The 13809-nt window shown below is 31.4% G+C and overlaps 2 protein-coding genes across 2 annotated transcripts; one reads left to right on the forward strand and one right to left on the reverse strand.

The window, feature by feature from the left end:
• Positions 1-1609: 1609 nt before the first annotated feature.
• On the reverse strand, positions 1610-5693 carry LOC100785817 (probable Histone-lysine N-methyltransferase ATXR5). The gene is made up of 6 exons (XM_003523188.5): positions 5138-5693; positions 4921-5001; positions 2867-3096; positions 2632-2732; positions 2337-2549; positions 1610-2061 (listed from the first exon to the last, which is right to left on the reverse strand). The coding sequence occupies exons 1-6, from the start codon at positions 5478-5480 to the stop codon at positions 1902-1904; spliced, it is 1128 nt and encodes a 375-aa protein (XP_003523236.1). The 5' UTR covers positions 5481-5693; the 3' UTR covers positions 1610-1901.
• Positions 5694-8410: 2717 nt separating this feature from the next.
• On the forward strand, positions 8411-9491 carry LOC100786334 (protein MKS1). The gene has a single exon (XM_003523189.5). It carries the CDS (start codon positions 8457-8459, stop codon positions 9297-9299), a length of 843 nt encoding a protein of 280 aa, XP_003523237.2. The 5' UTR covers positions 8411-8456; the 3' UTR covers positions 9300-9491.
• Positions 9492-13809: the final 4318 nt, after the last annotated feature.

The raw sequence follows: 13809 nt of genomic DNA on the forward strand, positions 1-13809 counted from the left end.
ACACTAGAATTTTTATAATTTAATCTCCTCAAAAATGATTTGTAAAAATTTAAATTCATAAGGATATAAAATCGTCACAATTCAACATCTATGTTTTTATTTTTCTTCTTCAAAATTGCCAAAATATGAAAAAAATGACCACCAATTCATATGAGTCAAATATTTTGACAACTTAAAATTGTGAGAAATTGTTTTAAAAAAAATTAAATTAATTTTTTTTGGCAGTTAAAAACGGTCACAAATTGTTAAATGATAAACATATTGAACAAAGAGGGACTAAAAATAGCTTTTCAAAAATTTGAGGGACTAATAAGAACAATTTTTTAAGGACAAAAAAACAACTACTCAAATTTAAATGACTAAAAACATATTTAAGTCTTTAAAAAATTGCCTCCACTTGATAATTTTAAAAAAAAATTATCCACATTAGATAAATAAGCTAAAGATTTGAACTCCCAATGCCTTTGTTGATCAAAATTGTAGACAAAAATAGTAATTTGTCCTCACACATAAAAAGAGTAACGATAAATGAATTATCTTTTGTTTTAAATACTCCAACATTTCTCATTTTTTTTCTTTCTATTACGTCATAAACTATCATATATTTTTTTTCTTTATCTCTCTAGATGTTAGATAGCATATGAAATGTCTATCAAACATTTTCATAAAATAAAATACAAAATAGAGAAGATGCAATTTGTTTTGGAAAGAAAAACATTCCGAGCATACACGAATTAGACAACCTTATAGACAATCTACCAAATATAGCAGCAACCTATGAATCTACTAAGGAAGATAGATCTAAAACAAAACAAACCTAGAAAAGCCTAGAAGAAAACAATATTGTTTAAAATCATGCTAAGGGGCCTCAAGCTTTTGCGTGTGGGGCATTATTTACATGTCTATATAAAATAAACATGGGCAGTAATGACCTAACAAAGGATAAATGTATGGATGCCCAATCCAAAAATAAATAAATGTAGTTCTCAACGAATAATTTTAAAATTCCCAATTAAAAGGTCCTTATAATTATAAACATCGAAATCCAACGTGAAGTAAAATAGTTATTCTATTCTCTCTGACTCACGTGTGAACAGGAAGTCAAATACAAAGCACACATGTTAAACTACAAGTCAATGTGCTATCCTCAATAGGAGAGCATGGTATAGAGGGCATACAAATCACAATTATAATTTTTCTAAAATGTATCTACACGCCCCCACGAAGTCTAAGCAAAAAGGGCAATAAAGAATTCAGTATAACAATTACTGAATTTCCAACATGAATTTCATTCAAAAATCGAAACATGAGAATACTCATTGCAACTGATAAAGGTACCTATGCATATAAAATTTAGCAAACACATGTCCAGCCTTTCTTTTAAATACAAGAAAAAACATTTAAAAAAGGATATCTATATATGTATTTTCAAGTGTATTCAAACCACTCATCTCTCACGGTTAGGTTGGCATACAAAACAAAATCCACCAATATTTCATTCAAAACCAGTATTTAAAGAAATAATAAAAGACAAGGAAAGGAGAATAAAGATCGAATGCTATCACTTCCAAGTAAAATCTGAGAATCATTTAAATTCCTCGAAACTGTATTGAAAAAAATAATGTATATATCCCATCTTCTGAGACATAACCTACATGAGCAAGGTTTTCCTAAGGTACTCTATCATCTCTAAAGCCACATAATTGGGCAGCTCTACAGCATAAATTACAATCAATGGCCCATGGCGATAATTTAGGGGAAACATTGTTGAATCTGCAACAATGAGTTGAAATTTTCAAGAATATAAATAAAATCCTTTCCCGAGGATCTAAAATTGTGTCCCAACCACACTAGGTTGTAAAATTGCGTCCCAACCACTCTAGGAGGTAATTGTCTTCCACTTAGACAAAATGATGAGTCGGGTATTCATACTCATGACCATTATAATCATAGTATAGCCTCTCTCCCTTAGAAATATCACGAGTAGCAACCAAAAAGACCCTGCATTCACCATTAACATTGTATCTCACACACTTACAATTCTGCTTCTTCCTACCTTCCCTGCATCAGAATTGGATAAGTTTTAAATACAAGAAACTTAAGAATTAGCAAATATAATAGTACGTGAAAAATAAAAAGTAAAAGTTGGAATATTAAAATATCAAGTTCTTTAAAGAGCAAGGTAAAACCAAACAATTTATAAATTGCACCGCAAGAAATATGTCTATGTGAAAGGAGGAACCTTAAGTGAAACGATCCATTTCATTCTTTCCACTACCCTCCTATTCTATTCTTTTAATTGAAAATTTGGCATGAGATAAACAAGACAGGCTTACTGTGTGTGATTATTTATGCCACTGATAAAGCGAGCAATGTTTCCTCGTTTATCAGCACAAATAACAAGACTTTGAGAACTTTCTGCTCCAAGAAGAAGGGTCATGATACTGTCACAGTCATCCTGTTCCCGTTTGTCAAGGTAATCCACATCGCCAGTGTATTCAGCAATAATTGTCATGTCCTTGATTAGGTCATCAGCCTCAACAGTATAGCTGCATCACAGAAAAATCCACTAAACATTAAGTTACCGTAGGTTGATTTCCTACTTCATGGTGATGAGTTCAAGATGGGTACCCTTCACGTGAATCATAAACAACCATAAAGGGAGGGAATTCGCCTCTTTTAGACATAGCAATGCATTTTTCTAAGGTCTCCATGTCTTCCTTGGAAAGAGTCTAACAGGAAACAGTATAAAACACTATCAAATAAGAACACAATGGAGATGTGAATGCTAATTAATTAGCCTGTTTGTTGCAGGTCCATTTCTAGGGGTTAAAAAAACTGTACAAGAAAAATAATTAGTTGAAACCTGCATGCCGCCATTTTCAAGTGAGGCTTGATTTGCAGATCTAGGAGCCATTCCAGGCAAGTATGTGAGGTGATCACTGAATTCCAAATTTAAGGCTGTTAAAGCAGAAGCAAGAGAACCCATCTGTTTCAATCTCTGGGCAGGATCTTTTGTAGGAACAAATGGTAACAATCTCCTCTTTTTCTTATGTAATACCAGAGGCCGTGAACGTTTCCGACGCTTCTTAGCATCTAGAAGTTCAGAACAGATAAATCAAGAAAAAAAAGTTCCAATCAGATATCATATGTTTAGTATTATATGGACATCCCACAAAGTTGAGGCACGAGTATACTAAAGAGTACCCTTTACAAATTAACTGAATATTAAGAACAGGATGTCAAAACATGATCATTTAAGTTTAAGGAAAAAAAATATCTAAAAGTTTTTTCTTTTTCTTGCCTATTTTACCAATAAAAAATCATCTAAAGATTCATGGTACATCCGCTGTGCAGTAAAAACAAACATGAACTTAGAAGTGCTGGCCAGCCTAGGAAAACAAAAGCATACAAGAATATATTTCATAAAAAATCTGAAGGAACAAATACTCAAAGGGAGATTAACATGCATCATTTATTCTACAGCCTTCATTACTTGTAACAAAGAGCTCATGTAAATGCAGAGTGTAACAAGCATTTTCTCAATTAAGCCAAAATCTTTTTAGTTTCCATGAAAAGTTGCTATAGTAACATCATTTGTTGCCAAATGATAGATCACTTTCAAATCAATCTATATCTACAATTCTACATTGATGTCAGATTTTCCTTTTCTACTTCCAAAGTCTCCAGCATAGATTTCATTATTCTTGTTCCTTGGAGACATCAACTTGACTATTTAGTATTTGTGCTGTTAAGATTGTTTACAGCCTATTGCTGTATCTATTCCAAACATAATTGTACTCTCACTTCTCTATTTTCTAATACTCAAGCTGACAACTAAAGTGTTCAGTGTTAGCTGCGGTTTTTATACAAACATTCACATAACTTTTGAGTTAAATGGGGCATCAGTGCATTCTCATACAAAGCCAAGGGAATTTAGACTTTAGAGTTATTCATGAAAGAAAAAAATAGGTCCAGTACACTTCTCTACAAGCATGAAGGCATATATATGCTAAACAAGTGGATGTGACATCCGCATAGAATTTGCAAAGACATAATTTCAGGTGAAGATTATCAATTTTACTTTTTAAGAACCCCATGAAAAAAAAAAAACAGCTATGATGACTGCTAAGCCATTAGACATTTGATTGACCTCCTTTGCCTTCAAACAACAGATTAGGTTTCATAGAGTCATTACACCAAAATCTGCATGCTAACAAAATGTGACCTAGCAGCCGCCTGGCACATAATTTTCCAATTGCCATGCAACTGAAATTAAAAAACAAATCTTTTATTCAATTCAATCTTAATGTCTAGATCATGAAAAAGAAAGGCATATATATAAGGAATAAAAAAAACAAAAACAAAAACTTTAGTAGCCATCAGTTGATTCAACTCCCAACCACAATAATTGCATTTGGCAATATCTATCATTAAACACGATAATCTATTGCAAATCAAGCCTAAAATTTGCAGCACCCAGTGATGGAAACATCAGTACTCCCATATCCTGCATAATCGAAAAGAAACACTCCACAATCCAGAAGGCTCAAGAATATGAACCCCTCAACCACACACGCATGCTGCATTCAGAAAACGTTAGTACAAATTCCGAAAGGTCATTACATGAACTCATGCATATCTCTAACAACACACAAAACACACAAGCAATACAACACATAATTCACGAGCCACACTCTGATGTCCAATTATTTTTCTCATGAATCCACAATACTTTTCACAAAACCAAACGCGAATTTCAAAGACGATTCACTCGACGTGTTTGTGTTCTCAAAATAATTGTTAAAACAAGTTTTTTGAGAAAAAAATAATAAGAGATTAAAACGTATAAGATAACAAACATGTCTGAAATTTTATTTTTTTTTGCTCGGCCAAAACATGTCTGAAATTAATCATCACCCTGAGAAGAACGCTTGTCATTAGCATCATCAGAACTCCTCCGAATCCCGAAGAAATCAATTATCTTCTTCTGAGAGAAAGCTGAAACATGCAGACACAATGTCATATTCATAATCGCAAAAGGTAAAATAAAATTAAAAAAATACAACAGAAAAAAAAAAACACAAACACGTTTAGAGAACGAAGCGAAGAGAATGAGAGAATGAGAGTCTCTTACTCCGCACTCTCTTCCCTCCCTGACAGTTAGGGCAAAGCCACGACCCAATCGGAACCCTCACGACGATAGGCCTGACGCATTTCATGTGGAAGCCTTTATCGCATTTGTCGCAGAGAAGCAGCTCCTCCGGCAGCTCGCCGGAGCCGCATTGGTCGCACAAGAGGTCGCTGTATGTTTCTCTCTCCAGCACCGCGTACGGCGCGCGCGCCATTATCTCCGACAGCAGCCGGTACTTGTTCACCGGCGGCGAGTCGTCGTCCAGCTGGCGCGGCGCCTGCGTGCGGCGGCTGAAGCCGACGTGGCGCTGAGCCGAGGGCGAAGAATTGGTGGTGGCAGTAGCCATGGCTCGGATAGGTAAATTCGCGGAGCCGCGAGGGGCAGAATTGGAATTCTCAATTCCCGAGGAAACGGTTTGTTGGAGAGGGAGACGAGAATGGTGTGAACTGTGGAGACGAAGCGAAGGGGAAAAGAAAATGAAAAAAAATAAATAAAAAGAAAGAGAAAAATGGGGAAAAGAAAAATGAGTTTGTTGGTGTGTTGTTTTTATTTATTTATTTTCGTTTGCGCTTCTCTTTTTTGCTTTTTATACGCGGGAGAGTGTGGTGGATGAATGAAGTGGCGCGCTGTGAATGGTGGTGCTATCGTGCGCCAGGCCTGCGCACTAACTTTTATGCGTGAAACCATGCGCACTGTTCCGGGTTTCCTTACCGTCACCGAGTCCTAGCCGTTTCTGCTTGGTGAGACGAAAATGGCCCCGTTGATCGGTCAACGCTTTGACGTTTGGCTTTTGTTTCAGGATTTTTTTTCAAATTTTACACTGCAACCATTGGAAGGTTTTGAATTTTAAATATTTGATATCCAATATGGTAATACACTTGGTAAAAAATTAATAAATGGAATATTTTACTAAATATAATGAGAGAAATTAATAATCATTAATTTTTAATTTAATTTTCTCACTCTATCTCTATAAAGAATTTTCTGGAATCTATGTAATATATTTTTCAACACTTTTTTTAATACTCATTTTTATTAATTAAATTTTGTTTCAAATTACAATTTTAAGATTGAAACTCATTAAATAAATAAAAAGTGGGATTTACAAAATTCGTTTTCTGATTTTCAATAAAGTATAATAATCATTGATAAACAATGTGATCACTGTAAAAAATAAAAAAAAATACAAAGAATGGGCTCGAAAAGTATTATTAATAGTTATAGAGATTTATAGAGTGTATTCATATTACATAAGATAAGACTTTTAATATATATATTGGATATATAAGACTTTAAATATAATAAAAAATATTTAATCTAATGCTACATGATAATATATAATTAGATGATCATTAAAAAAATAAATATAATATTACAAAATCTTATTACATTTTACATGTGATAAATGATATATTTAACAGAAAAAACTCGCATAGGGTGTTAATTATTAATTATTCTTTAAGAATATTACCAAAAAGAAGCGCCATACAGTGATGATTTTGGAAAATATTTATTCACTGTGGTCATATTAATTATCTTCATTTTTTTTTAATTTGTGAGTGACATCGTGCCGTAAGAAAGGGCTAACAAATTTTCAGGAATCTACGTAGTACTATAATTCATTAAATAAGAAGTTGGATTTACAAAATTTTCGTTCTATTATTTTCAACCATTAATAAAAAAATGTAATTTTTTAGAGGAATAAAGAATGTATTTAATGATTGAAATTCATTAATGGTTGAAATTTCAACCATTCTCAAAATTTATACACCCATGTTAATTTAGATATGACTTTTTAATATTTATTATAAACTAAACTATCATATGATAAATGACAATCTATAATTAGATTATAATGTAAAAATTATCCATGTATTTAAACTAAACTAGATAATAATATTAAATATTATACTTTAAAAATTACTAATATTATACAAATTACAAATTAACCAAGTTATCCAACTAAAAAAAAACCCATACAGTGATGAAATTTGGAAAGCATTTTGTATTAATTTATTGTGTTCATATTAATTATCTTAATTTTCTTAAATATCTCGGTGAAATCACGCCATTTTAGTATATTATTTGGAAAATGTATGTAATTTTAAAATTAAAATTTTATTTTCTAATTTTCATTTTTAAATAAAAATTTAACTGTGAAGTGTAATAGAGTATTTTACTTTTGCATAGTATCTTTATACACAATAATTTTTTAAATATTTTTAATAGTTTAATTTTTATAAATTGTCACTATAAAAAAGTATACATTTTTAATCAAATTGAAATTATTATTCATATAATTTTTAAGATAATTATTTTAAAAATTAATAAAATTATTATTGCTTATTAAAAATTAAAAAATTCATTATTAAATTTTATTATTATTTAATTATATTTTTATTAGTTAGGAACACTAAAGAATCCAGAGTCATATTTTAAAATTCCCATTAATATAAGCAAGAGTTTAATTGTCATGTTTTGTTTGTAAAATTAATCTTACATTTTCTATCAATTACAAATCATTTTTTGTGATTTAATTTTATGGTAATTATTATAAAATTTAATAAATTCATAAAATATGACCCTCTATAACTAAATGGCAGTATATAAATTATTTTACATTTTCAATATATTTTAATTCATTTTTATAATTTTTTATAGACAAATTAAATACATTTTTATGTTACTTGATTTTGTAGGACACCATTAGCACTAATAAAAAAGGTTTGACTATATTTGAGATTTACTATAGTTCAAATTCAAATATTAACCCACAAACACCCTTTTTTACAAAAATCATACTTAAATTACATTTAAGCTCCTACAAAAGAATATAAATTTATAAAAATTAACTAAAATATCACATCAAATATAGCGACTATAAGGAATTGATAGTTTTAACATTTCACAGCACAGGACTTATAACCTTGTAAAAAAAAACAGGACTTAAAAGTTATAACGAGTATAACCATTTAAATTAACTGCTGACTCTAAAAAAAAGTAAAATTACACTTTTATCTTTGATTATAGATTATAGATTTGAATCTAATAATAAGTGTTTGATCTAACAAGTAATATCAAAATAAAGTCATAAATTCAAAATTCTCCAATCGTATACCAGAAAAACAATAAGATTAGATTGTTGACTTTACTCGATTAATCTAAAAAACGTACTTAGTATTCCATCTTCACCCCATAGAAAGTGTTTGATTCAACTAGTATATTTTGAAGACAAATAAAGAAAAAAATCAACCTGATTAAAAACTTCAATTAATCACGAACCTTTCTTGAATTTACTAAATTACCACATTACAACACAAAAATGGGGTTGGAGTCAACGACACCTCGCCTCAAAAGTCAACAAATGTGCATATATCTATTTTGTTCCGAAAGTAAATTACTCAAAAAATTCAGTTCCAAACTCCGTTTAGTTTCTCTTCCAATTTTCTGTTTCTTCTCATTTCTCAACCTCACACCGCACTCTCTCTCTACACCTCGCCGCTCCAGATTATTTCTCTTCCTCCGAATGAATCCGCCGGAGATTCCCTTCGGCGGAGCCCCGCCGCCGAAAAAAGAGGTTCAGCTCCAGGGCCCGCGGCCGCCGCCTCTCAAAGTGAGCAAAGATTCGCACAAGATCAAGAAGCCGCCGCCGCACCCGGCGCACCACCACCATAACCACCCCCACGCGCCGCCGGAGCAGAACCTACAACAGCGGGAACCGGTGATAATCTACTCCGTCTCCCCCAAAGTCATCCACGTCACCCCCGGCGACTTCATGGACGTGGTCCAGCGCCTCACCGGAGCTTCCTCCGGCGAGTACCCGCCGGCGGGTCGCGGCGATGTGTCGCCGGCGGCAAGGCTGGCCTCGATCGAGAAAACGAGCCCGTCGGAGAGAGAAAGGGTTTTGCACTACAAAGACGACGACATCGCGTGGATGTTGGAGGAGGGAGTGGAAGTAGGTCAATTTCCGGGGATACTGACGCCAGAGCCGGGAACCTTGCCGCCGATTCCGGCGGAGGTGTTTTCTCCGCCAATTTCCGGGGAGGACTTTTCGCCGTCATATTGGTCGGCGAGCAGCTTCTTGGCGAGTCCGTCGGGGTTTCTTTCCGTCGCCGTGGCGTCGCCGCAGCCGTCGCCGAACCTCTTCAGTCTCTTCGACTTGTAATAGGGTTTTTTTTTTTCTCATTCCACTTTGTTTAATTTTGGTGGTTATTAATTATTGAGAATTTTCATTTTCACATTATTAGTGGCGATTCTATCTTGTGCCACTATTTTTGTATAATCAGTAGAAAAAGATGACAAAGACTTTTCCTGGTCTACTTCCCCACAAAACAACTATTATTATTGTGATTTGTAACTGAGTTTCTTTTTCTTGATTCAGCTCTTGCTAATTTTGTTATTAAATTGTACTTTTAACATTAGGATTGAACAATTTGTATTTCAGAGTTTTCAGTAATGGATATTTTTACTGTTGTAATAAATATTGTTTATAAGTTTTACTTAAAGAGAATATATTGTTTCTCAATTATCTTCGTCAGAAAAGATGGTATTTGTCTATTTGCCATTATTTTATTTTAATTATATGAAATGCTAAAAGCTTTGACGGAATATAAACTACACTAAGTCACGTTTTAAGTGTGTTTTCATTTTCATTCATTGTCTGGTAAGATTGGGACAGATTTAGTTTAGTCTTTATTGATTTGAATTTTTAATATAATTGGAGTTATTTATTTAGGAAAATTAGCCAATTTGGTCTTTAAAATGTGTTTATGTAATGTCACACCATCCATTTTCATCCGAACCAATCTTGGAAGATTTAACTTTAAATTTATACACTCTTAATTAAACTATGAAGACACAATTTTTGGAATCTTGTCAAATAAGTAAACGTAAGAGCCCAAAATAGAAATAGTTGAAGTTGAATCATTTTGATCAAGGAACATTGCTTGCCCAAATCGTGCATGACAAATATGAAGTAAGCATGGTACTTTGTCACAAAGTGAAAGAGCAATTTTGGTAAAGGAGATTTGGACAATAGTTGTTGTAGCAGAGAATAATTGATCGATGAGACGGTGAGGGGTGAAATGAGTATTGAGTAGCAAAAGCAATTTAATGAATAAATCAAACGAATCCTGATTCAAATCTAGTTCAAGCACCATGGTTTTGGCACCAAGATCCCAAATAGTAAACAAGCTAATCTAAATAATAAAGCCAGTGATATGAAGTGTCACTTAGAGGTTCCATTTTTCTTCGCGATCTCTTACTCTATGAATGTCTTTTAAGTCTTCTTAGCATCATCTACTTTTCTTAATCCTGGAAATTTTTTATTGATAAACAAAAACTTATCCTTTGAGATATATTCAAGGAATTAACTTTTTTCATCAATGTTTTTTCATACACAACATGAAGATCAAAATCTTGTTAGTAACAAAGTTATCTACTAACTATATCACATGTTAGTAACACAATCTATTATTGCATCTTTCAAATCCCCTTTCAAATTGTCAAACTTAAGATCCAAGGATTTAGGATCAAGGTTGAGAAATAAACTAAAAGAAAGGGTGTCTTCTAGCGTAGAGTGAAATAACAGGAAAGAGAAGCAAAAACTCCTTTGCCATACAATGAATTGTTAAAAGAAGAAGATATTCATTGATGCAAAGAATAATGACCTTTTGAGCATATTGCTCGCACTATAACTCTTGAAATCTGATGTTGTTAGTGTCAATGGTGGGCAATGGCGTTATTACAAAAGGGCAACGATGTTATCATTAGTAACTTTGATCCATTCGATAAGGTAATTTTGTACTTTGATCCAATTTCCTTACTTTCCATAGGCATGGAAAATGAGTCATTTTGAAACTCATTAATCTTGGTCTCTTGGGTGGTGACTATAAAGCTACTTAGAGCTTAATCTTCGCTAAACCTTTTAACCAATTTTCCATCTTTGCTTTCTTCCAAATGTGAGATATGATGGGGTTATGGTAGAGGACATGAGTTGGATGGGCGGTTTAAGTAGTAGAATTTGTAAGATGTGACAATGAGATTAAGATGATAGAGAGATAAGAAGCCTTGAAGTACAAGATGAAAAAGCTCTAAATGTTGGCAAAGGAGGTGGATAAACAACCAAGGCCCTCTAAATTATGCACCAACGTGTAGAAAGGGTTGGTTATTCACTCAACACTTTTCCCTTTCCAATTAGCATGATTGAAAAGAGAAAAACCTTGTTAGTTTTCTCGCTCACAATGTTTTTTCCCAAAAGGGAGTGTTTTGATATCAACTTATATTTAATTATAAACCTTTCAAAATGGAGGCTTAAATTGAGAAGAGAAAGTGTTAGTTATTCACTCCAACACTTTCCCTTCTCAATTTTCACAATTTAATTTTTTTAAAAAAATTAAAAATAATATTCAAGTAATAACAAGATAGAACGAAATTCAAACACAATTTTAAAACAATATTTAAACAAAAACAACTTAAAACAAAATTCAAACATACAATTTTAGCATCAAAAGTCCATAATCAATAATCAGACCACAGCGAAATTACATCATCCATATTCAACTAGGAAAAATGTATACAATTCCAACACCAAAATTGAACTAAGAACGATATCTAAAAGGTTAAATTACTAAGTCCCTAGATTAGTTGAGAATTTTCAAAAAGGTTCCTAAACAATATGTTTTAGTTGGGTCCTCCATCTTGTTAATTATTTTTTTTATTAAGTCCTTAAGGTTTTTTAAAATCACTCTAAATTGACTGAAAAATATTATAATTTATGCTCATTGATTTATAATTTCTAGAGTTCAATTTAAAAATGAATTGCAGGTGAGTATTGAGGAAAAAAATCATAAGTCTCACCTCAACTAAAAATAATATCATATAAATTAAGAAATAACTCTCACCTCACAGAATATTAAAGTTTTTTTCCATACACCCCACATGCTTAGCACTTTTAAGTTTGGTATATGGATAAAAATATGTCCTTCCTTATATATTTTATCTTAATACTATTTATAATTAATGTGAGACTTAAATTTTTTTTAATAGGATTCTTATATGAACTTTAAACTATATAATATGAGAAAAAAGATTATATAATAATAATATAAAAATTTACATAATCATTCAATCATAATTCATAAATATGATAAATTTGTTAACTTTTAAAATAATTATCTTAATTAAAGTAATTCAAATCATAATTTTATAATTTTATAGCAATAGAGTTGATAGACATTAAACTCATAAAATATAGAGAAGACAAACCCAGTGTTGAGCCGAACAAATGGGAGCTTATACCCGGAAATGGAATTTTAAACGTGAAAAATGTTGTTTATTTTAATGTTGTAACTTATATCTCAAACTGGCTTGAGTTCAAGTGCCTTCCAGGGAGTGGTTTCAAATAATTTCAAATCAGGGACCTTTATTTCCCAACAATTAAGAATAGGTCAAAGAAATATTGGTAAGTAATCATTAATGGCTTTAAAATTAAACTAATGAAGATATTGATTTATGGTTTATTATTGTAACTATAGTTGAACTATAACCGAACTAATTGTTATTAAAAGTATGCTGTTTTAAAAAAAATTATATAATATAATAATAAAGTAAAAAATATTAAAACTTCGTGTTAAATGAAATAATAAATGAACATAGAGAACTAAATTTTATGATTTGTAAGAAAAAAAGAGCTCAAAGTAAATCAAGTAAGTGAATATTACGAGAAAAATAACTAAATTAGGTCAAAGATGCATTTGAAAGAGTTTATTTATTGTTTATTTGAGTTTTTCTTACGTTTATAATCATTTATGTAAGTGTTTGTGAGAATTTATGAAAATAACATAATATATTTATAAATTATTCTTAGTTTATTTCAGAGTAACTAAATATGTTTTACACTGTAAAGATATAGCAAGCAACATGACGGAGGGGTTGTAAAGATGCTGGAGAGTATGCATAAGTCTTCACTTTATACCTGGTGGACGTTTTTCATATTTGTCAAAATAAACCAGAATCATACTTTAGTCAAACCGCAACCTATTTGCACCGTTCAGACACTTCAAAGACTGATTTGCAAATGGGTCTTGCTAATAAGTATTTTAGGACATTAATTAAGGAAAAACTAATTTTCTGAGGACGTAGTTAGTATTTATCTTTGCAAATTAGCGTTTCAAAAAGCTGGACTGTACCAGCCTAAGGGTAACAAAGTAATTTTGTTCTTTATAATTTTCTTAAATATTTATTTTTCTATTTATACAAGAATTATTTGGATGTATACATCTCTCACTTGCATAACTATAAAACATGATACAAATCTAGTCTTCTATTTAAAACTAATCATATATATTTGAAATTTCATTTAAATTAGGTTATATGATTACAAAAATAAAAAAAATTCAACAATTAATTTTAAAGTTGATACGATTCAAATAATTTTTATCCTTAGGGAATGATGTGACAATGATAAATGATGAGTTAATTATCGTGTGTAAATAAAAATGACAAATTAGATATCTTAAGTTTTTCACATAGTAAAAAAAAATAAGAAGATTTTTAAATTAAATAAAAGGATAAAACAAAATTTTAAATAAAATTGAGAACACAAAAAGCTAATAGCTTCTAAGCTAATTTATTTTCCATAAACTAATTGAGGTAATTTATGGAAAATAAGCTAC

The sequence above is a fragment of the Glycine max genome, chromosome 4 (genome assembly GCF_000004515.6).
Source record: "Glycine max cultivar Williams 82 chromosome 4, Glycine_max_v4.0, whole genome shotgun sequence".
NCBI lineage: Eukaryota > Viridiplantae > Streptophyta > Magnoliopsida > Fabales > Fabaceae > Glycine > Glycine max.

Coding starts and splice junctions, on each gene's coding strand:
- LOC100785817 (XM_003523188.5), bottom strand. CDS start 5,480: ATGGCTACTGCCACCACCAATTCTTCGCCCTCGGCTCAGCGCCACGTC. Junction 2,550..2,631: donor GTTTATGATTCACGTGAAGG/GTACCCATCTTG, acceptor TCTGTGATGCAG/CTATACTGTTGAGGCTGATG. Junction 2,062..2,336: donor GGCATAAATAATCACACACA/GTAAGCCTGTCT, acceptor ATTCTGATGCAG/GGAAGGTAGGAAGAAGCAGA.
- LOC100786334 (XM_003523189.5), top strand. CDS start 8,457: ATGGGGTTGGAGTCAACGACACCTCGCCTCAAAAGTCAACAAATGTGC.